At 39.7% G+C, this 25,015-nt stretch overlaps 1 protein-coding gene across 3 annotated transcripts in view; it reads right to left on the bottom strand.

The window, feature by feature from the left end:
• Window positions 1-13,369: 13,369 nt before the first annotated feature.
• Window positions 13,370-25,015, bottom strand: part of tenm4 (teneurin transmembrane protein 4) — a 113,994-nt gene continuing 102,348 nt past the window's right edge. For 2 of the 3 annotated variants that reach the window (XM_033977623.2, XM_055225875.1), the window contains 4 exons: window positions 24,506-24,802; window positions 22,036-23,650; window positions 20,257-20,399; window positions 13,376-16,043 (listed from right to left, as the gene is read on the bottom strand). In XM_033977623.2, the coding sequence (XP_033833514.1) occupies window positions 15,285-16,043; window positions 20,257-20,399; window positions 22,036-23,650; window positions 24,506-24,802 (2,814 nt within the window). In that variant the 3' untranslated portion in view covers window positions 13,376-15,284. Of the gene's footprint in view, window positions 16,044-20,256; window positions 20,400-22,035; window positions 23,651-24,505; window positions 24,803-25,015 lie in introns of all 3 variants that reach the window. The other variant, XM_055225874.1, reaches the window with a different exon arrangement.

Here is a 25,015-nt window from a genome sequence, read left to right as displayed (position 1 = left end):
GAGTCTATCATGATTGGTTAGTTTTGATCATGTGACCAAACATGGTTCATAGGTGCTTCTGGGAGTTGTAGTTTTTATAAACTTAGCCGCTGTTCTTATGTAGTAAACATGTAAAAGGCAATATTTTAAAGAACAACCAACGACTACAAAACTTTACAGTTATGAATTATTATTGTATGATTTGTATATTTTTATGAATGACTTTTTAAAGGTCTTGTAGGGAAAATGCAATTAGGCCAAATTTTAGATTGGCAGATTGTTGATATTAGTGTGTGCGTGCGTGCGGGTGTGTGTGGGTGTGTGTGTGGGGGGGTGTGTGTGTGTGGGTGTGTGTGTGGGGGTGTGTGGGTGGGTGGGTGGGTGTGTGTGTGTGTGTGTGTGTGTGTGTGTGTGTGTGTGGGGGGGGGGGGGGGGGGGGGGGGGGGGGGGGGTGTGCTTAAATAAATCCAACCAAGTACGGAATTGCAGTGTTCAATGATCCCAGGACTAAAACTGTCTGAAACTGCCGCCTCCAACAAGCTCAAGACTCAGCAATGAAAATATGTCCATGTTAGTTTATATTTTAAAGAGAAAGCCCGACAAAAGCCCGACAAAAGCCCGACACATGGGGTAAATCTATTGTGAGAAACAAGGACTTGGAAATCCTCTTTAGTCTTTGGAGATGTATGTGCCATCAGCTCCTGGTCCATTTGTGCGTAACCCTCGTTAATTCACCGGGTCTATTCCCACGATTTGCTGCTCGAGTAAATCAGATCAGGCCGGAGATGTAATAAGATCCATCGACAATTACTCACCTGGTCTCGCCTGTCACTTCTGGAGCCCCTGGCCCGTTTCTGGCAGCAAACACGGCGCTTAAGTCTGCACCTAGGGCGGCTTATGACACACGATCATTAGGCTTGACATGATGCATTTGAAAAGGCAGCGGGGTCATTGATATTAATTATCTCCAGGCTCCTGCATTGAGCTGTTCTGCACATGCACTTACCTCAGTTTTGTGGACAACCAGCATTTGCTGTGTGTGTAAAACATATCACTCATCGTCATAAAGCTCCTGTTGACATTTTGGAGGCATGTTTGAGACAGAGACTAACTTGAGTTGTGCTTTTATGTTAGTCCTCTTATTTATAGTACCCCAATTGGCCACAGGGTAGTGCTGTGGCTCCATGACATCTACCACTGCTTTTAGCAAATTCCCACCTACTGAAAGCCAGATTTATTCATTTACCTCTAGAGTTGCTCGCGATATATTATTCATTTGCAGCTCCAAGGTCTACTGAAATGGAAACAAGCTGGGATTGTTGTGTTCTTTCTGCAGTCCTATCAAGAATAATGCAAAGAACCTGCTGCCTCTCATTGGCACCACAGTTAAGAGCTGAATGCATGACCAGTGAACAGCTAAACATCTTTGTTCTTTTGACTCTGTTGAAATAATACCTTTCTAAGGTTTAACGTATTTATAGCACTCTGAAAAGACAAATACATGTATTCTCTTCTTTACTAGGCAAAACATTATGACCGTCGGCATTTCTCACACACTGGTCTTTCATTGGATTGAAGTTTCAAGTTATTTGAGCTACAGATGCTCCTCCGGCCTCAGTCTTCACTTCACTTATGCACCTGTTGCCGAGTTCAGCTCTGTTGTTTTTATAGATCCATTCAGAGGTTTGGATTTACTCAAACCACTACAATTTGTCACATCCATATTCAAATCCATGTGCTTGCCCATTTTCCACTAATCAGTTAAAAAACTATTTATATATCACAATATCTGGCTGTTGCTGTGAAGATCTATAATAATGTAAAGACAATGTGATGTGTGTTTGCCAAAAATAGTTTGTTAATTTTGTGTTGGCTACAAAAGACATCCCATAAACCTTTTACAGGTGCAGAAGATGTTGACAGCGCCCTAACAACCTTATTTGGACTTGTCAAAATCAATACATGATTAGTCAGCAAAACAAAGGATTTTGCTGTAAAAGCCATGGTCTCCGGAGGATCAGTGAGCTTGGAGGGCTGCCTACTGATGACTACAGCACCTTATCGACGGCCGCTCTGCCCCTATCACCAGACCTCCTCCAAATATTCTGCATTCTCAAATGGAAAGAGGCATTGATTTTATGTAACATGGCTCGTTAAGTGCTGATTAGACCATTATAGTGATGTGATTTCGGGGAATGGAGTTTGGTGACAGGCAGCCAAACACAAATCAGAAGAAACTAACAAACCAAAGAGAGAAAGATTTGGGCGATTGCACTTCACCTGCACCTTACATGAGCAGTGCCTTTGTGTCAGCATGGGCCAAATAAAAGCAACTCAGGTAACTCTACAAGGCTCCTTTGTACTTTATAGAAGTTTTAGTTGTACAAAAAATGCTGAATTCAAAAGACAAAGCTTAAGACGGTTACCTCTGGTTCATCCTAGGACATCTCCAGAGTTTTACTTTGCCCAGGTCTGATCCGTCTGAATTAGGCTATTGGACAAATATAATACAATTTCCCAGTATATAAAATGTAGTTTGCATCACTTTTTTAGCAAAGAGAGATTTGTCACTATGTTTAGCAACGTGTGATCTGCATATAAAGAGAATCTATGACTACTTCAGACTACAACTACTACTACATCAGCACATACATACACCAAATAATAATAATCATAATTTAAAAATGTCTCTGCTCTATAGACTCTCACTAATTATAATCCTTTTTCAGTGCAAACTAAAAACATTGGCTGATGTTGCTGAAAGCATTGTCACTTTCAAGGCTTAAAATGTTTTTAAAAAAGAGTTCTCCACTCTTTTTCACAGCATTATTACTTTATGTAAGCCTTCCCTGTAGTTATTAAAAAGCACTTGCACTTGAAGTTGCTAGATCTAATTCCGCGGGCAGACTTGACGAGTTGCCATGGAACTGAGCACTGTCTTTGCTTCAGACCAGGAAAAAGGTAAATCACTGGTTGCACCATAGTTCACACTGGTGTTGGTCACATATTGTGCCAATATGCAGAATGTAGGGGACAGGAAGAATTGGGGCTTTTTGCTCCTATAGAACTACTTGAATAGAAGGAGATATTTACTGACTTCTGACAGAGCCGTGCATAAAAAACACATTTTTTAAGGTACACTGTGCAACGTGGTGGAGGCTCCGTCTGTCTGCTTGTCACAATGGACCGGTGACAAGCAGACAGACACCTAGAATGTTCCATTATAAAGCATTAAACTTATGTATCATGGAGACAAGTAGGTGACAGCACAAGGTCTGATCCGTGGTAAAAATTTAAGAGTAATTTTACACAATAAAACCCCCAATAATTTAATAAATGCAAGATACACCAGAAAAGCTTCATATTGCATCTTTGTTATCAAACTCATTTAAAAATAATGTTAAATTTACTCGAAATATAGATAGTAGCAGTCAGTAGTGTTTTTTTGTTTTTTTAACAATTAATTTATCTAGTAAAGTGTTTATATATGTATTTATTTCAAAAAGTTGATACATATTCAGTCATTACATAACAAAGTGAGATTGTCCTGTGAATTTACTGTCACTGTGGTCTATAGCTGGAACATTAAGGCAACGCCAGATTAGCAGTATAAATGAATAAGACAAGGAACAAGCAGCTTACATGGCTGCAGTAGCAGCAGCAGTACAACACAGAACACACCGCCCCAGGTCAGGGATTATGGAAAGCTAGAGACATGGTTCTCAAACTCAAATTGAACATGCCACACATTTGGTCCAGTTTTATGCTTAAAATGACAATGAAAGGAAATTCCCATGGCTGAGTGCATCACATTTACTGGTGGAGGTTCAACTTGAAAAATGTCACAGCGGTTTATCTCCTCCTCTTGTTTCTGTGGAAGGAGAGACACAGACTCTCCTGAGAATGCCAAGAATAGATTAGAACGAATGGCAAAGCGCGGTGCTAATATCAAAGCATTGTACTGCCTCCCACACCAATCATTTTAAACACTGCTCTAACCACCTGTCCATGCAGCTGTCACAAAAACATGGGTGCAATTTTGTAATTGTTCTAAAATCAGGCAGTTTGAGTTAAAGATAGTTTCACATTTTAGTTACGAGCTCCGTGGACCTAAATCCATTTTCATCTCAACAATGTTCATCTTTTTCACAAGATAGGGTCAAAAATATTCACTTTCTGCATAAGGAGGTAGTAAAGGAACAAATTGGAGTGTTAACGATTCTCAAAGCTTAAAGGGCGTCATGGTGCTTTGGTATTTGCCTCTTCATTTTTTATTTTTAAGATTGTTTTATTGCTTTGAAAAACACCCATCCTTACTGTTAACTGGCTTGCAACTTCACAAACCTGACCTGGAGGAGGAACGCCGACACCTGCTCGTCACCTTGGAGATGTTGTTCCTTTCGTTGTAATATTCCACAGTGTTTATCTCCATGGAGAATGTCCCTGTAATGTAGTTAGTCCCTTACATGGGCCTATCTTTGAGGCCAGCAGAAAGAAGGACAATACACAAAAGTTTAAAATGTTTTATTGATGAAAGTGTTGTGTATCAGCAAATTGATTATAGTTGAATTGTTGAAAATTTTAACTTACCCATGTTGTCTGCCTTAGGTGTTTCGGCCAAGTAGGTCCCTGGGGATCTGTTCCGGGGCAGACAAGTGTGTACTAACAAAGAGGGGTGACAAATATTTTAGATTTTTGTGTATCTAATTGGTGTTCATTGTTAAAACAGATAAATTAAATGTAGAGCTCTATTTTAACAACCAGCTTAATTGAATAAATATTTACACTGTTTGCTTAGCACTGACTTTTAACAATATTATCGGATGTGGGTGAACTTACCTGTGCTGCAGAGTGGGCTCAGACAATTAGGGAGGTGCTCTATAAAAGGAAAAAACTTAAGTCTGCTAAAGTGAAGGGTGTAGTGTGTATAGGAAGTTACTGCTATACTGATTCTTTTAAAATGCTCCTTGGTTTTGTAAATATTTCTGGTGTTAGAATAAATGCACTTGGGTCTGCACTGGACAAACTGTCTCAACTCTGCTCTGTTCCTCATTGAACTGCTAAGGTTGCTGTCCAGGTGATTACAGTCCTAAATATGTATGTTTTTTAACTTTCTATTTCCATGCAATCAAATAACCAAAATACTGCACACTCTCCAGTATTTTACAGCTCCTAAAACAATTAAAAACCAAATGGAGAGGAATTTTACTAATCAAAACATCTAATTCTCTCCAATTCTCCATCATGTCATATATTTTCAGTGCCAGATTAGTTTTAATTTTATCATGAGCACCACTTACTGCGTACAAGCTTACATTTCATCCTTTCCAGACCATATGCACGCACCAATTGTCTGCATTGAATTGTCCTAATACATTTCTCTTACTCACTAACCAGAACAGACAACTTGCTAATTCCCCCAAACAAAAAGAAAATGACTCTTGCCAGTGCTATCAAATATTGTACAAGCGTGCATCATAATTGTAGATATTAGCTTGTAATTATTGGTTTTATTGATGCATTTGAAGGGTTTGGTTGGTGTTTACAGGCGTCAACATTCAAGCTAGAAATCGTATTAGCATTGAGAGCAGTTCTTGGCTGTTGCTCTATCATTATTCTGTCCTTCCCACTGATTTATTTCATTTATCTGGTGTGTTTGGGTTGCACTGGTCTGATGAGGGGGAGAAAAAGAGATGGGACTGGTTCAGTGCCCCTCACTAACATATTACTGCATTAGGCTCATTGAGGATCATTAGGCTCAAAGTACAATGAAAGGGAACTCAGGGAGATCAGCGTTTGAGCAGAAAATACAGGGGAAAGAGCCAAGAATTACAATGGAGAAGTCATTTAAATTAGCTGAGGAAAGCTGATCAAAATGAGGTTTGTGTCTTTGTAAAACATCCAAGTTACAATGTGTTTTTTTCTCTGCAAGTGAACCACAACAAACCCTCAACTGTATACTGCATTTTCTTAATAATATTGTAATAAATCAAATAAACTGTCTGTACATTTCTACACGTGTAACAATGAATAGAGGGCTCGCCACTTGCCTGTCTCCATTTAGATGTTAATTCTTTTGCCTGGAATGTTCCACAGTGTCTCATTAAACATCTCCATTGCCGCATGATGCTACCAGGCCAGATTACAGGTCAGATCTCTGGAGAGGCAGCCCCAGCCACGGTGAGAAAACATGTTCTTCAAGGTAGTTTTTAAGCAATAAAAAAACACCTGCAGTTCAATAAATGCAAGATTGATAAGTTAAATGCCATGGTGAGAAACATTCCTGGTGAAGCAATAGCATCTCCATGGACACAAGATGAACGACTCTCCACTAGAAACGTTACAGAGTGCAGCTTTAACTTGTATTTGTATTATCAAGTCATAGCAGCTCTTGTTTACAGATTTAGTTTTTCAAGACTGTTTTCCTCTTACAACAAATTCATCCATCTCTGTCTCATTTGACAATTTTTTCCCTTTTTATCAAAACAATAATCCCCACAGACGACCTTTCAGATTTCAGTCCAAGCTAAATGCTCACCATAAATCTATGACTAATTACTGCAGTTTATCCAGACACACAACTACCCAGTAATTAGACAAACAATGAATGGTCATGTCCAGGCCCTCCATGTGTGTTCTCAGAGTGAATCATGCTGAAGACGTGGGTGTTCTGCCACATTGTGTATTTTTAGCCTCATTTATAAAATCAAAGACTTGCCCACATGCTTTGGTGCTAATTATATAACCATTAAGAGCCATCTGAGCTCAAATCTGTCAATTTTTTAAACTCAATTTTTACCGTTTTCGATTGTGTGTTGCACCTTTTCATAATCGTGCAACACAACAGGGTGGGTAGATACAAGTTTTTAGGGTTTTATTATAATCATTGTAACAACTTCTGTTTTGAAACTTTGATTTTTGTCCAATATACTGTCTTTAATCACAAAAAAGCAACAAACATTTGACAGTACATCATCAATTGTTTCAAAATCACAATTTAAGTAGCCAGGTTGCACTTCACGGACGCACACATTTGACATTGAATTTTAACGTGACAGCTGCTTTACATGAATCAGTTATAATTGAAAATCTAACAAAATACAAAGTAGTAGAAATGGCGTCCCGTAAGTTCAAAATGTCTTGAAAGCTGCAGTCGGACTGGCAGTTGCATTTGTTTGACTAAATGAAATGAGAGGCCAGTTGTGTCACAATCCAAAAGCGCGATCTGGAAATAAACTCCCGAGGCTGATCTACATAATAGTATTCACAATGGCCCCAAAGGTTCTGTAACCAAAATAATCCTGTCAGAGCCACTTCAAACCAACTTAAAACACAAAACACACATGCCACTTTCAAATGCAGCTTGGAAAACAGAGAGTCCCGGCTTCAGTGAACACTTTTTCTACCATTAATAACGTTGTTTCCTGTGCAAAAAAGAATGTGCACAAAGGTATTTCTAATCAGTGGAGCCACATAGGAGATATTATTATGTACTAGGCCTAATTAGCATTAATTCTTGAGGAGTAAAACATATAGAACTTACACATAAGTGATATTATTAGGGGAAAGTGAGGTGAGTGGTAGTAATCAGGATTAGCAAAAGAGAGAAAAAAAAAAGAAGTCATATTAGAATGATGTTACCTCATCAAAAACAGACCTGAAGCTGCGTTTTGTTTAATTCACACATGTTTGAGTAACACTTTATTATTAATCTGTCTATATCTCCAAAACTCACGATCCTCTGTTCCACCTTGTGATGTCATAAAGTGGAAGTTTTCAAGCTAACATCTCCTTTTCACCTTTAGTTCAGTAGAAGATTGGCAATTCCAGGACTGAAATCATCCAAATGATTCTAGCGAAGGTGTACGAAGTTTAAAAACGCAGCGGAGCACTTCCTGTATTACCACATGATGACATCACAAGTTGGAACAGAGCGTTTTCCATTTGAGAGAAGAACTCAGCTTGTTAAACATGCGTATGGAACAAAACACAACTCTGGCTATGTTTTTAAAGGGGAAACAATAATAACATAGATGTGAAAATAGTGTAATACGAGCCCTTTAAAGTTTGATTTGATAGCGATAAATAAGTTTAACATCATACAGTGGAACATTTCAGACAAGCAACGTATAGACAACTAGACGAAAGTACACATAATGAAACTTTAAGTACATGTTTTACTCCACACTTTGCCACCTTTATAACATTTATTGACTACTGTGCAATATTATATCTATATATAAAGCCCCTTTTGAATCTAGACCTAAGTCTGTCAAATGTGTCACTCTCGGCATAAGAGCAGATGATATAAAAATGACCATTGACATTTCCCGTTACCTTAACCTTTGACCCTCAGACGCCCACAGCATTCTCTAGTGCTCTATGTATTTTTAATCTGTCTGCTGTTAAATACTTCAAACTTATGAAATATGCATTTTGCCTGGAGACTCAACACAATACTCACCTTTAACTGTTTGCACTTTATTAATACCTGTCAGTTAATCACACCATTCTTTTTAACAAGAATACTTTCTGCCAACACTTGGAGCTTATTTTTAAAACTCAAACGAATAGCACCTATTTTTCACCGTGCTATAACACTACATGATAAGCTGTCTTAAGATATTAGATGTTCGTTAACCTTTCAGTCAACAAAAGCCGTATGAATGCACGGTGATGATGGTGCGCCATGGAGCAATCTGACCTCGGGCGTAATTACCCTAATAAAAGCATTGGATAAGCTGTCGATATCATTTCCGTAACGCGTAGAGGCAGTGTGATTGGTGGGTGGTTGGTGACATTTCTCTGGTCCTTGTGTTCACACCTGTCAGAGCAGAAATGTGATGGGAGCAGAGCTGCAGCTGTGGCCTCAGCCTCTGGTCAAGACAGCAACAGCATCAACACCAACAACTATACACAGCAATATAATATACAGTGCTGGGAAAAGAGGAAAGTTATGGACAGAGAAGAGTGCAGACATTTGTAAGTGCCTCAGATTCACACTTTTTGTCTTGTTCAATAGAGACTGCAGGCCAGAAAATCTGAAAATAGAATGGTGTGTCAATGTAAAAAATCACTTGTCTGGCCACCCAAAACCAGGCGCTTTGACAAAACTTTACAAAGATGTGTGGGTCTGGAGCCAAATCCTGTCTCCTCGATCATTGATAGAGGTTAAAACAAACATGGTGGTGGTTTACAAGAAAAAAAAAAGATAAATGGCATCACCTACTTATTTCCGCGGAGATGCTTTTAATCATATTACCGTACATTTTTGCAGACTCTCCATCAGAAAAGCTACATGCACCTTTAAAAAAAAATCCTCTTCAAGGCTTCAGTTTAATTTTGATTGCTGTTTTCATCCACATTTGAGACTATTTGGCCATATGAAGGATTAGTGTTGCTTATTGTTTATTAAAATGTATAACTTTCTAAGCTAACGTTGCATTATGTAGTTTTATGAATCATGGTTTGAGACCCTCCACACAGGGAAACAGCTAAGATTTAACAGTTAAAAATGTATTTAACCCTGGATTTCACCATGTGTCTATATATATATGTGTGAACTTAAGCCCGGCTCCACTTCACTCAGGCCTGATGCACCTGTGATATTTATCTGTAACAGTGACACAGACAGAGTACTTGCCCTCACAGTTTGAACTTCCCTGTAGTTTCTTGACAGTAGATCTTATATTGTTAAGACATAGTTTTCCGTATCATTCTGCTCGCTCGCTGTGCTGATAAAATACAAGGGAGAAATGCAGCCAGACATAATCCTAGCAAGGCAAGGCGACACCATCCATCTTAATATCATTTGACCATGTAAGGACGGACAGTTAATTTATGGTAATGAATAACCTTTATGAAGTTACCCCAAAACAGTGCGTGGCATCAAACCAATTTTTGACTAGTTTATGTAAGAAAATAAGAGGAGACAACCTTTATTTGTCCCTCAATGGAAAAATTTCACTCAAAAATTGCCGAAAAGTGTAGATGTAATGGCAGGATGGTTAACTATCACCGCGGGGGACAGTTTTCTTTAGCCAAACAAACCTGAACCATTCCTTAAAAATATAAACTGTACCACCTTTACATTTCCTTCAAACTCCTCCTTGTCTTTAAACCTGTTGTTTTATCATCATGTTACTCATAAACTCTTGTGCTTGTTCCAGATTTAAGCCCTGGAAACGAGGCTGGAAACAGGGATGGCGAATGATTGATGACACAATGTGAGGCGTTCAAGCGCATGGTGTTAATCAGGCCACTCTGCAGATGTTTGGAGTCACTCACTGGTTACTGCAGCACCCATAGAAAAACAAGCCTGTGTTTATGTGGACTTCAGCATAGGCACAGAACACATATATGCAGCTACATGTTAGCTAATACAGAGGTGGGGGTGAGGGACTGTGGCTACTCTCACCAGGTGGTTCACTTTATTGGTTATTCCTGGATTGTGGTCAGGATTCAATGGAGGAACTGGACCCCAACAGGAAGCAGTGCTGGGCTGGCTGGTTCTGTGCAGGAAATACCTTTGGCGGTGTTTACCCAACAGTTAGAGCTGGAATTATCAGCAAGGAGGACAGATGGAGTGTGAAGGCTGTGCAGCACTCGAAGCAAAAGGTAATGAGAAATAAAACAGAGCACACATGCTTTCCAGTCTAAATATGCTTTTTGGTTTTATTACCATTTTATTAGACTTAGCTGTAAAAGGAACAAAGAGAGCCCCTTCTTTTAAAAAATTTGATTATTTTCATAAGAACGCCAAGCGATACTATCCAACTTATAAAATATGTATTTGGCTGTTGAACATTTTAGTGTGAAAGTGTAGTCAAACTTCAAAGGTTGTAATTTGTAAATTTTATTATTTGCTTCAGGGTAAATTATGCTGCTTCTGCTGTGCCTTATCTATTCATCATGCCACACGTTACAGATAGAAACAACTATAAAATGAAATAGTGCAGCTACTAGTGTCTTGATACAAAACATTCAAACTTACTTTCAGTTCCATAAAGGAAAAGGGATGATACTTGATACCAATTTTGAATTAAAAAAAAAACGTAATATGTAATTTTCTGCACAAAATAAAATGATGTATGTAGTCTTATACCATTCTGACACAGATCACGATCAAGAAAGGTATTTTTTCCCAATTTGTGTTGATATTTTCAGAACTGACAGTATCTAGTTTTGACACTTTTGTTATCAGTTACTTTTGAAAATTATTATTACTTTTGAAATATTATTATACTTGTGGCAGTTGGATGTTATTGATTGATATTGCTCTAGTAAACAGACAATACAATAATAGTAAAGCTGTAATAAAATATCATCAACACACAGTTATCACGAAGGTTAGTGTCATAATTGATAGCGTGTTTTATATGAGGTGGAACTGTGCCATGAGCTGCTGTAGTTTCACCTGTATCCCCATAGTCACACATCACTTCAGATAAGTGTAATTCAATAGGCTCACACTAAATGAATGCAGTGGTTCGCAACACATTTCATCACAAGTGTGCCCTAGACATCTTCCTAAACTTCTTCTTACACTCCAATTTTACTCATGCCATGTTGACACTTTATTAGAAATACATCTTGCCAATTAATACTATAATATTTTCTTATTTTTATGATTTATCTTCAAATATATATGCACAAATCCTCCAGCTAATGTAATCCTGACATGATCTGAAGGTGTTCACGCCCACTGCTCCTGACAGAAGGATGGGTCAAATGCAGAGGACAAATTTCTCAAAAGTGTACCTTAACCTCCAAAAACTTCCCAAAGATATAAAATGTACTACAGGGAACATGCAAAAATCAAATGCTATTCAATTTTACCTTCTTTTGAAATTAGAAATCACTCTCGGTACCTTGTGATTGCCTGTGTACCCCCTGACGTCCCCACACCCCTGTTTGGGAAACACTGATGTAGAAGCTTGCGTAGAGTTAACTGTGCTGCCGTGTGCTGAGTGATATTAGCTCACCATCACTCACTGAAGTACATGTTGTTCACAGGACTCTGAGGCGACCCTATTGTCATTGTAATTCCATATTATATAGTGCTCCATCTGAAGGGCAGCGTGGCTCTCAGCTGTAGATCTCATGTGTGAAGCCGGAGGACGCTATGTTCCAAGAGAAGTAGAGAACCTCTTTATGGAGAGAGACAGCTCCAGCGCTCACACGTTACACTGCCAGACTTGACATTTACTTTGCACATATCTTCTGCCAGAGGCCTACTAAAAGCAAACATAAAGGTGCATATGGAACAGTTCATTCTGTAAACTGTGGTGCAAATGGTTGGAAAATATTAATGTTATACGCTAAAAGAACATGATCTCTGCACTATAACATCATGAAACGGATATTAAGAAAATACACTGTAGAGTTCTGTTAAATTAAATATATGGGATATAATTAAAAATATACCTGACTGGGACAAATTTAATTTGATTCAATTTGGAATAAGCTCTAACAACGTCTGAAAATATTCCAAATTACTAGCTGTGTAATCCGTCATTCATCTAGGGAGTCATTTGGACAGTGTTTTTGAAATCAAGATTTCTCAACTGCCATCCGGTCATTTTGAAAATGGAAAATGACTTATTTTTTTGCTACAGTGAACCACCACTTTGAGGGACGTAGGGCGTCCCAGTCCTGCAATTTTGCACAGGAAGTCAGTGAACTAATTCATATTATTAGGCTGTTTTAGATCATTATTGCCATTTACAATTAACAAAATGTAAAATAATGAAATAATAAATCCTATTTATAGTATGTAGTCATATTTTTTGTTGCTTTTAGCAGTCTTAGTGATGTTGTGGTGAATACAGGGGTTGCAGTCCTGTCTCTCCCTTGTCGCTCTGGCACAGGGCTCCTGTTATGTTTCTCTATTGGGCTAAATGCTAACAGGATTAGCCCCTCAGCTCCACTTGTTCTCACACACTTATCAGGCCTAAAGCAGTCTCCTGGCACCTCTGAAAATCAAAGGTCTGGCCCAAAACTCTGACAGGTTCATTTAAAGTCATGCATGCTATGCTTCTATATACAGTACACAGTACATTATTTATTATTAAAAAGAATGTAGTTACCCCATATGAACAGTAGTTGGAATGACTATGTAGGCCAACTTTCCTACTCCAATTTAAGTTCAGTTCTATTGATTGATTATTATTGATTGAACTTAATATTGCAAAAAGTAAAATGATAACAATCCCTGATAACAATCTTATACAGCTGTTGTTGTTTGTCCACATTTGTATTCAAGTGTAATGAAAGTAAGGACAATTTTACAATTCTATTCCCCTGCCTCTTTTCACCAATATAGAATTTTGCTTTTACATTATGAATTATTTATGAGCCTGTTTTTATATCAACAGAGAGAACCACAGGTAAACACAAAATAGTCCCTTTATTTTTTCTACCTTAAGACTACACAGGGTCACCGATGTAGCTCTAAGAGTTATCTACATTTGCATTTTATTTACAGCATACTTGATGTTTTCATATTTACACAGCCAAAGAGAAGCGCTAAAAACACAGTGTTTCGAACAAACCAAAACTTAAAACAAGTCCAAAAGTAAAAAACAAAAACATACAGTCTTTATCACACAACAGTTTCAGTGCAATATTCCACAATGCAAATATCCTTCATTCATATGTTGAACATACATTTTGTTTTCGGGAAAATGGGCACTCAAACAACAGCAGAAAAAAATTATCAGTGAAAATGTTGCATTAACATTTATACTGATCTCGACAGGCCAATCATGCTCTCACCACCGACACTCACAAACAAGAAGAGCTCTATTAGAATAACAGGAGTCAGTGTGCAGTGGCTTGGCATAGTTTATAAAAGTACAACTCAAAGATGTGTCTCCAAAACAGTCCTAACTTCACTGGAGTTTGACTTTTTCAATGAGCGGATGTGACCTGTCCTCTTGAGTGAGGAGTATCCTGGTGGACAGCCATACAACAGTTTGTATCAGACTCTATTGTGCAGGTCCAGCTGTGGAGTGAGCAAACCCAATAGTGGAGAATGAAAGCACTTTGAAAGGTGCCCTGCTGGTGGCCCTGAGGGCAAAGGCAATTTGTAACCTCCATCTGGGCTACTGTATAAAACCTCTCTATCCGCTAATGTAGTGTGCATCACTGGTAAGAATAGTTATCCATTTCATTATAAATATTAATATCACTTTATTTGATAAGTGGTTAGGAATACTGACAAAAGCTCAGTGGAAAAACAAACCTCTCATTTAAAGTGAGGTCAGTTAATGTTACAGGTCAAATGAAAACAGTAATTGACTGAACTAAACTATCTTTCAGTTTACTCCATTTGTTCAAACACCCTCATGATTTGTTCAAGTACAACAATCAACAAGAAAAGGGACAAGAATTCACATTTTTAAGTTCACATTTGTTATACTGTTAATTCATGATATAGCTATTTATAAAACCAACACAAATTCAAACTGGTCCTGTAAAATACCTTTTCTTTAATACAGACAGAACCCACATTACAGAGTGGCTCAATATTTCAGTCAAATTAAAAGAGCAGAGAATAAGTTATGTTTTTCATGATGTTTTAGTTAAAATAGAAACTCAAAAGAACCAAAAAAGTGATGGCACATCTCTGTTGGCTGAACAAGTTTGAGAGCTTTTGTTAATTTAACTGTCCAAAAAGAAGGCATGCAAGGTTGCCTTCAGAGCTAGGATCACAGATGAGTACCACGCCACCACAAAAAATAAAACACAAAATACAGAAAAGACATCACAGAAAAAGGTGCTTTGACAAGTTCAGCTGGGGTTGTGATGAAGGGCCCTACCGCCAACAGAATCTCTCTCATTATGTATGGATGACTGGGGATATGAGGGCTTCAAGTATTAAAAAGAAGTGATTAAAAGAGAAGGAATCTCCTTGGCTGAGGTGCTGAAAAAGGCAGAATGGAGCAAGCTTGTGAATAACAATCTGTAAGTCTGGCAGCGGTGAGCCAGTGAACAAAATGCATTACCAGTACTCCTCTCGGGTTCCTCTGAATCACCGGCCACACGAGGAAATGGCATCGTAAAAATAAGTCACACGCGTTAATGTTCATCCTCTAGCAGCCGCACTTGGAGGGCAAAGACTGTTAAAGAAGGGCACTCTTCTCTTAATACAGTGCAACTGATTGCAGCCAGGTTTCTTCTTTTTTCCAGATTATTATAAAAGAAGTTGATCACAGTCAATGAAAACAAAAGTGGTCATGTACACAACTGTCTTTGGCAAGAAGTCCCACATGAAAGTGTGGTCCCAGAGCGCCTGGCTCATGTCACCTGCGGCCCATCTCGCTCTGTCTCATGAAGTGGATGTTATTGACACTGTCGGCCAGCTCGGGGTACTGGTCCACTGACACCACGTAGTATCCATCGTAGCCCTGCACCCGACCTGAGCCCAGCAGCTGCTGCTTCTCTCCTTCAGTCCACGTGCGGGAGCCCTCCTCCCCGTCCCGCAGTCTCTGTCTCTCTCTGGCCCAGGCCTGAGACACAGCCCTCTGCCGGGACAGCTCCAGCACACGTGCCTTCTCCTCGTCTACACTACTGCCGTAGCGTGTGTTCAGACACAGAGCACCATACTGCAGCTGGATGTCCGTGATGCGCCTAGTCCTGCCGTTCAGCACAGTGTTCACCTGCGTCACGGTCACATTGACCCCATTCTCCAAAGTGCGCCGGCCCACTGTCATTCCAATGAGAGCCAGGTCTCCCTCCACAGAGCCCAGCTTCACAAAGTAGTGTGTGTCCACTCCAGTGATGGTGAAGTGCAGGTTCTCCAGGTAGAAGGCGTCATTTAGCACTGCAGCCATACGCCGCCCGTCCTCATTGGCCAGGCTGATGATGTCTGTGGTGATGCGGCCCTCTCGAATGGCAAACTTTACCCCCTTTCCAAAGATAGAGCCCCCAGAGGCAAACAGGATCTTGTCCTCCGTCTGGGGACATCCAGCACTTTTGGCACCGTAGATCTGTCCAAACCGCTCCAGCTTCACAAAGGCCTTGAGCTGCCGCTGCACTTCACACTGGACTCCCAGCAACGACTGGAAAACAGGACAATGTGGTGAGTCATAAACAAAGAAACAAGCATCCCTCTAACAGTGCCGAGTGTATGTATGCATGTATATCTATATTTATCTATCCATCTATCTATTTATATATCTATCTATATCTATTTCTGTGTATATTATATATACACACTATATATATATGTGTGTGTGTGTGTACACACACTTGTGTGTGTGTATAAGTATGTAAATATGTATATGCATGTTTAGCCTATTCATATAATAATTCTTTGTCAAATAAATTACAGTCCTCTCCCCATTTGAAAAATATTATATTGACAAATGACAGTGGTTCCCTCTTACTTTCCTTTGATACCTGAGGAGTCTGAAGTGAATACTCTTAATATCATTTGATCAGATGTATCAAGATAAAGAGTTAATTCCCCCTGAGTTGCTATCAATGAAAACAAATTATGTGCAGCTTTGAAGATGAAAATGGATCTCACGTTCTTGAGGTAGGCCGAGGAGGTGTCTGTCGGCTAATGCACTTCTCTCTGATCATTTGTGACAGCCGTGATATTTTCAAAAGGGGTGAAATAACTGTTTTGTGACAGCCATGCTGCACCAGATACGTGGCATAAGTTGCTCCAAACCAGGGCAAATTTTCCCTCCCTTTAGGATCAAAGCACTGTATGGACGCTGCGACCCCTCAGCTAAAATGAATACTTTGTTTTAATGCTACTTGACAGCTGATACTCTCTAGAAGGAAGAGGGACTCACATGATTCAAATGACGGGAGTGATATGAAGTGGAAAGAGGCCAGAAAAGCGGTGTGCCAGAACACATCTAAGCCAGGACAAAGCAAGCTCCCAGTCTGTACCGTCACGAGAGGCTGCAGACTTCCCTAGGATTTATATCAGCTGCTCGTACTGTCAGCCTCTAAATTGGTCAGTGCGGCTGGTCAGGAGATGGCTGCAGGCACAGTGGCTGAGGCTGCAGTGACCACTTCCGACCATCCATTTGAGAGGGGTGGGTGCTGTGAGGGATGAGGGGGGAAGGTGGGGGCAGCTGTGCAGATGCACCTCTTGGGACCGATTGCCCCCCAGAAACACTTCACACCGTGCCACAGCGTGTTTGTTTACAGGGTAAATATGGTGACCGGTTCAGCTGTCCCCAGAGCACTGGCTGCATAATCCATCAGAGGGTTATTGTTCTGGAAATTTAACTATATAACATAAGAATTTAAATAAAGCTATTATCTGCTAACTGTTATTGCTAAATTGACATACAAGCAAAATATTTATGTTGCCATTTATATTATGTTTAACTCAAGTATACATTTTATATATCTAAAAAATATATCTTTTAAAAATATAAATGATTTGCTTTGGATTAATATAAAATAATTCAATGGAAAAATGTAACAAAATATATTTAAATATTTGAGTGTGTTCAGAATAAATATGAAGTCAATACACTCGAAATCAAACTATTTACCTCAACATAAATTAACATAAAAATAATTTGACACTCATTGTATTGCAGTGTGAAAGGTAATCAAATACTATCACATTACTCAAAATACAATATGCAATACATGTGATATTGCATGTTTTATAATCTTGTGCATCTACCATCATAGTCCCTCCTCAATTTCTTCCCAAAGCCTTCCAGGACACGCCCAAGGAGGAACATCTCTTACTGCACAGCTACAAGCAGCAGCCAGCCCCGTCCTGAATGAGAGATCAAGGCTGGAGCAGAACACAGCTCATCGGTCTGCCTCCGCACGCCGCTTTTCAATCAGAAAGGGGAGTAGCAGCATGACGAAATAAGACTTTCAATGAAAAGACACGCAGAGAGACGCAGGCACACCTACTCTGGGTTTCATAAGGTGTACACAATATACTACATGTTACAGGTATTTACTATGTAGGTCTAAATAAGGACAAATACTTAGGTTACAAGGTTCAATTGCAGTAATTTCTAAAAGTTTATTAATTTTATCTCCGAACTTGCTTTAAACCAATAATGTACTTTTTACCACCAATCACATTCATGCATGCAATGTGTGTGAAATGTCACAAGAACACTACACAAAAAATTATTAAAACAAACTTCAAACTTTCCTAAATTTAAACTCAAACACAAAAATATTTTTCCATTTTGTTGTAATATTGGTAAAAGCAAATCAAAAAAAAGTTCTACAGTATTTTAATAAGAGCATTCAGGGAATATGTCATGAGGATCAAGTAGGCTTTAAACAGCTCTGAGCACGTGCCTGGAGCGTGCAGCTTTCTAGACAAAAATAACATGTGTGCAGAGTAAAGTGCAATTATCTTCATCTTCCCTGGTGATCACTTCTAAAGGTATGAAGAAAGAAAGACAACTCCCAAATGATTCACAAACACCAGCAAAACCTCCAAATCTAGGTTAACTTAGCTATTTAAAGCCTCATTTACCCACTGTCTAACAATAATGAGAGTTTTTAAAATAAATTACTGGCTGTGTTGATATTATTAGTCCAATTTTTTTTTTTAAATAACTGATTTAAGCTTTCAGGAAATGTTTAAAGAAACGCAAAAATGCACAGTTTTTCCAGCCCTGTTTCTGTACTGCTGCTGTTATTCACATAAAAAATACAGTGGAATCGTTTTGGCAGAGGGGTTCAATTGCTTGCTGATAATATTTCTTCTGCTATTTGAAAGATTGGTTCATTTGTGAGATCCAAGGTAACTACCGCTTTGGTCAAAATTGCAACTGTATCTCAAAAATAAGTGTTGCGTTTATTCTTTCTTATCTACACCGCTATTCCATCATATCTGCTTTCAAATATTTGAAATGGAAATAGGCGGAATGTGTTGGATTCAATTAGATAGCTCCTGTGATGCAGCTCCTTTGTAGATTACTACCTTGAGAGACCGAAACCAAATCTCTGTACATAGTACAAGTTCAGTGAATGGGAGGACAAGGTCAAAAATACTAAATAAATCATGATGCAAGGCTCCTGCTCCAATACATTGGAGACATTCAAAATCTATTTTAGGGTGTAGACAAATTGTATTTGTACTTTCCACTATATTTGAATTTAGCTTTAAGGTCATCTGTAATACTGCATAAAATCTGTTAAGGCTGTACAATTTACCACAAAAACATAGTGATAACAAGGGTGCCAAAAATACAATTTGTGTTAGTACTACCTTGCTCTCTGACCATACATTATACTCTTACTTCTGTAAAAAAAAAAAACAATGTGTCCTGAGATATTCTTCAATTATAGGGAACTGCAAATTAAAATAATTAACGGCATTGTAACTGATTTTTACTGACTTAAAAATGTAAAATTTAATAGCTAATTTAAAATAGTTAGTAGTGGTCCAAACTAGCTATTCTTCACCTATCTTAAGTATCCTGAGAACCCTAATAATTCACTGCAATGAGTTTATAAGTACTTTTCACAATTATCAGAGACCAGAGCCGAGTTTTGCTGTGACAGTAAAACTAACAACAAATAGCATGCTAATACACACTTCCTGATTATCAGAAAATACACCGGATACAGGGCCTTTAAGTGTAACACTAACGCAATATCCAACAATTTATTGCATGTTTTTCTCACACAGGCAAAGGATATAGGAGGCAGTCTCCAGCAGGTTACATCTATCTGCACAGACTGCAAATATGACTCCTCTTCTGTTCACTTGAACCACAGGTCACTGATTTACATAACAGTGCATTGTATAATCCCTGCAGCTCACAGCCTTCACACAGATAAGAACGCATTTTAATGGCACCAAGGAGGCCGCTGAGTGTCACTTGACATAGGTCTGGCCTCCTCCTGGGTGGCATTCACTAGTGTCGCTGTAACCAAAGCTACGACTAAAACTGCCTTGTCAATAATTTAGGTGAGCTGGAGACAACTTAAAAGGGCTTGATAAATGCACAAACCAGAGTCATGTCTGATACTTCTCAGACCTTGGCTAACAGTGTAAACCTGAGATGAAATCAATGGTCGGTGGTGGAGGGGATGGAGAGAATTTCCCTAATGGCACAGCAATTACAAGGGCTGTTTAGTCTGACCCCATTCCCCAAGAAGAGGACTGGAGCAGGGCCTGGCTCACTGGGTCGTGCTCAAGCCTGATTGCTGGCACTTTCACTGGGACTGCAGACACGCTCGTTATCTATTCGCTAATGATGCAGAAAGATGAGTATTTTAATGCTGATTTGAGTGAAAGTTTGCCGAGTGTATTACCTTGGTGCTGTCCCACTCCTGAGTCTTGATCTGGGTGCGTACCAGCTCATAAGAGGGCTCCATTGCTTCTGTGTTTGGCTTTCTGTAACCTGGGATCACATTGTACAGCTGGAAGCCAAATGTCACCAACCAGCTGTTCACATCTGCGGAGAAGACGGCATAGACATGTATATAATCATTTGTTTCACGAGACACAGTCATCCGTAGCCACTGTTGACATTTGTGAAAAATCAATTTATTTGGCCTAAACAGTTTGACATTGCGGAGTCAAGTGGTTGTCTCCTCGAAGCACTCCTCACTTAGTTTGAGCACTTTATTTGTTTGGGAAAGAGGGCAGGCTGTAATAAACACTTGAAATAGTGGCTGTGAATCATGTCCACTGCTGCAGGTGCCACACTAATGACACGCAGCTGGGACCCACAGTGACATCTCAGAGTGTCCACTGCGCTCATAATTAAAACGTGTAATTTCATGTCAACGCTAAGCATCCTGACAAGAGCAGTTATTTGAATATGTGGAAAAATAAAGGTCCATGTGATTCTCATGTTTGTACTCATAACATGCAATAATACTGATCTAATAGCAGCTGCATAAAGGGAGTCAACATGACCTCCAGTAATCCATTAATCTTGAATCTTGAATATCACGGGCTAAAGCGTAGAGTCGGGCAAAAGGGAAAACCGCAAAAGAGCTTGTTCTCTGTGGCACTGATTTAAGGTGGGTCTTTTGAACAAGGATAGGATAGGGTAATTTAGTCGAAGGAATAAGAATGTTGGTGCCATCAATCACATTTCAGGTAGAGCCACTACAGGATAACAGGTTGGTTTCATTCAAATGCCAGTCAGTGCCTAAAGGTGGACTCAAGCTAAAATGTAGCTTGAAATATATAAAAAACAGAACACATGCAAATTATGTAGTTGTAAAAAACATATGATAAGCTTTAAAATATGATAAGCTCATTTTTGAGTATCAGGAAAGATACAGCTCTACAAATCAGTGGTTGGAGCACAAAGACAAGTCACACATTTGTAAAGAGGCTGTAACTACAGTGTCTTTGACAAAAGCTGTTTTGCTTCCAGCCTCAGAGGCGGCTACAGACAGACCTGGCTGAGCCTTCTATGGATCTATTGTGCTCTGCTTCTCCACTGGGGTGCTTTCATAGCCATTTACCTCCTGCCTACCACAAAGCAACACCGAGTGATACTATATTTCCAGTGAAGAGACCTGGGTGTTTAACAACAGAGGTTGTTTTGCCATACAGAATTGTTCCCTTGGAGCGTCTATGAAGCCCTAACCTTCAGAGGCACCATAACAGAGCAACGCCAATGAGGACGCTCTTGAAACCTGTTCAGTTTTGGCAGCATCTATTCTTCAATTAATGCTCTGATATTACCCATGCCAATATATTCCCAGCTGCAGCACTCATTTCAGCCATAAGAAATGAATTGGTGTAAATATAGACATTAATAAACCTTTTCAGTCTATCTGTTTGAAGTTGAAGTTTTTATTGTATTAAGATAAATTGTATTGGTAGTTTTCAGCACTGTACTGCCCTGAAATACCCAAAAGATACATTCACAAATGTTGAACTCGATCGTTTCTATTATTGACTAGCCCCAAAAACTCACTGTATTACAACAAAAGCATTTTAACAATATAAATTTAACTCCCCCCAATCTGTATTAAATCATATCAGACTACAGATTGTCGTGATGCCATCTGAAAGTCATTAAAATGGTATCCTTTTACTAATACACAGGTTTAAGAGTACCAACATACCTGTCATGTAGCACTTTATCTCGTCGTTGTTGCTCAGTGGGTTGTTGTTCTTGAACATATACAGATTGAATGGCACAATGTGGTTACTGTTGAGGCGTTTCCAGATGTTATGATTGGGTGTGGTCCAGCGCCCCGTGAGGACGTCATAGTCTCTGCGCCCCATGTGCACCAGCCTGCTCAGGGGCTCGTACAGACCCCCCTGGTACCCGATAATGAGCTGGAAGCTGGGGTTAGTGTCCAAGTAAACCTCTCCGAACGCTGTGTGCAGAACCTGTTTGATCATGATTCCAGAGCCGCTAAAGACGGCTAAAGGAGTGCCAATGTTATCACAGGCGACGTAAAACTCATCGCCACTGCTCAGCTCCATGGCAAAGAGGTGTCCTTGTAAGTCGTAGTACAGGGAGGTAATTTCTGAGCTGGAGTGGTTGTACATATGTGTTACACGTGTAGGACTAGACAGATCTGCGTAGAAAAACTGCAGGTGGTGCCCAGTTGTGCTCCTGCTGGACACCCTCCTCCCTAAGCCGTCATAGCGATATTTGATGCTCCACCCACTCACTTTGTTGTACACTTTAATCAGCAAACCAGCGGAGTTGTATTCAAAGTAATCATTGCCTCTTTGCTTAAGAAAACCGTCTTCATCCATTCTGTACTGGACATCTCCCAGACGAGTGATGCGGTCTCTAATATCGTAACGTAGGGGGGTTAGCCTGGCGCTATTTCCTGGACTAAGCAGGTGCAGATTTCCATTGAGGTCATAGCTGTACCTCCATAAAGGTTTATCATTGATAGACACAACTTGCAATTGTCCATCTGCATCGTATTCGTAAGTGTATCGCGTAGTGTTGGCATAGGGACCTACTTTTAGTTCCTTGGCGACCACACGGCCCATATTGTCGTACTGCACCATCATCCAGTACATCAGGGAACGGAAGATCTCGTATTGTACCTCCTTCACTCTCCCGTAAGCGTCAAAGTGTTTAGTGTGGGTCATTACGGCCGTTGTGATAATCTGATTAATGTCGTAATAAATGACACCAAATTTGCCAAACTGTTCTGTTTTGCCGGACACGTCGTCGTACCGGTATAAATCAATTGGCAGAGGGGTTTCGTTGATTACAGCCTGCATGCTCGTCACTCTGAAGCTGTTGTCGTAGACGTAATCAAATCGCGCGTTGACCATACCCTCCTCGCTGAATCTGAAAATCTGTCTGTCGATAAGCGGGCCGATTTGCCTGTAGCGAATAGTGCAAGTAAAGCCTTCACTCTGCAAATTCACAGTTTTAAGCATCCCTGCCACTTCATCATAAGAAAAGCCAATTCGTGTAGTGTCATAGAGGATTTCCAGCAGTTTGGCCAGCTTGCCGTATTTATAGATGATCCTGCGTCCAGTGCCCAGATAGGTAGTCTGCAGCAGCTGGCCGTCCTCACTGTAGTCTTGCAGCACTGAGGCGTTTCCTTCAGGCGGGTGGTACGTGTTTCTGTAGTAACCGATGGAGTGGGTGGTCTCCAGAGTCTGACGAGCCACGTTGGGCATCGTCACCGAAGACAATCTGTTGTTTTTGTCAAACTCAAAGATGTATTGCCTTTGGCTGTACAGAAGCAGCACCATCGACTGTGGACGAGAACAGGAAAAACATTATGATTATTAGGTTATATGAGTTTTCAGCATCTTATCACAAAGGACAAACAAAATGTCAGAAGCAATTACACATTAAGCCGGAGTCTGACCAAATCTATTTTAATCTTTAAAGTGATATTTGATTGTTTTTCCTTTTTGTGCACCGTACCCACTCTTGCTCAAGCTTCTTCTTCTTTTTTTTTTTTTTTTTTTTAATATAAGCGTCTTTTGATCCAACCACTCTGAACAAGCTGTTTTTCCACAACTGAAAGATTTCCATCGCTTTCCGTTTTGGACTGATAAATCAACCCTTTGTACTAGTTTAAAAGCTGTCAAAGCAAACTGCCAGAACCCAGCATTTAGAGTCAATGGAAAACTTAAAGTAGACTATTAACGAGGTGAACAGCTTCTATTTCCACTGCATGTCTAAGCTGGAGAAATGCTTCACCTTTCCACCAACAAACCTGGCTTCAATTAGTGAGAAGGAAGTGACATTTCATTCTGTTCCTGTCATGTGAGTTATTTCAGGATGAACTTTGCTGTCATATTCGTAACACAGGATCATGTCTCGGGTGAACTAGACAGCGTTTAATTACATTTCTGTTGATATCTCTGCTACTGGTGATAAGGCAGTGCAAACACTCCCCACGAAAGCTAGAGTTAACATCTAACTTTTAGAAATTACACATCAAACTCTCCATATTTTATCAGTACAACACATCTGTGTGGATCCAAACTAAATTGACAAGAACAACAAAAACATCTCACTTTTTTATCCTTCACAGGCAAGTCTGAGCAAAGTCTGTTCTATTTTTATTCAAACAAAAGGAGAAGGGAAGAGGAGGATACCTTTTCTAAATAAGTGTAAGTCCATGATTTTCCATCGGCAAAGATCTGAGAGGTGATTCTGCCATTGGGGTCATACTCCATGCGCACAGACATGGTTCCCCTCTGGATCCCAGCCACGTGGCCCCCGGAAGAGTATGTGACATTCACCCCATTCAGACGACTGCTGGGAGCCCAGAGGGTGGGGCGTCCCGCGTGGTCGTAGTGGATACGCAGTGTGAACTTCCTGTGGTCATCATATACTTTCTCTGTACGAGTGATCCGGTCAAAGTCCAGGGACAAAAGATTCCTGTTATGAACCTAGAACAGAGGCAAAAAGATGATATTATTAGGGCTGCACGATTTGGGGAAAGCTCTAATTTATATAATCATGTGATTGTGATTAGATTTGCAGTATATGTTTAAAAAGCAAGAGTCTGTTCAAAGTGCACCACACACTCCAGGGGCATTAATATTTCAGAGACTGATTAGATATTCTATTTATTCTTTGCCGATGACATTATATTATCAAAA

The sequence above is a fragment of the Periophthalmus magnuspinnatus genome, chromosome 13 (assembly GCF_009829125.3).
Source record: "Periophthalmus magnuspinnatus isolate fPerMag1 chromosome 13, fPerMag1.2.pri, whole genome shotgun sequence".
Taxonomy (NCBI): domain Eukaryota; kingdom Metazoa; phylum Chordata; class Actinopteri; order Gobiiformes; family Gobiidae; genus Periophthalmus; species Periophthalmus magnuspinnatus.
Note: the sequence above shows the minus strand (reverse complement) of the source record. Positions and strands in the feature narration are given on the sequence as shown.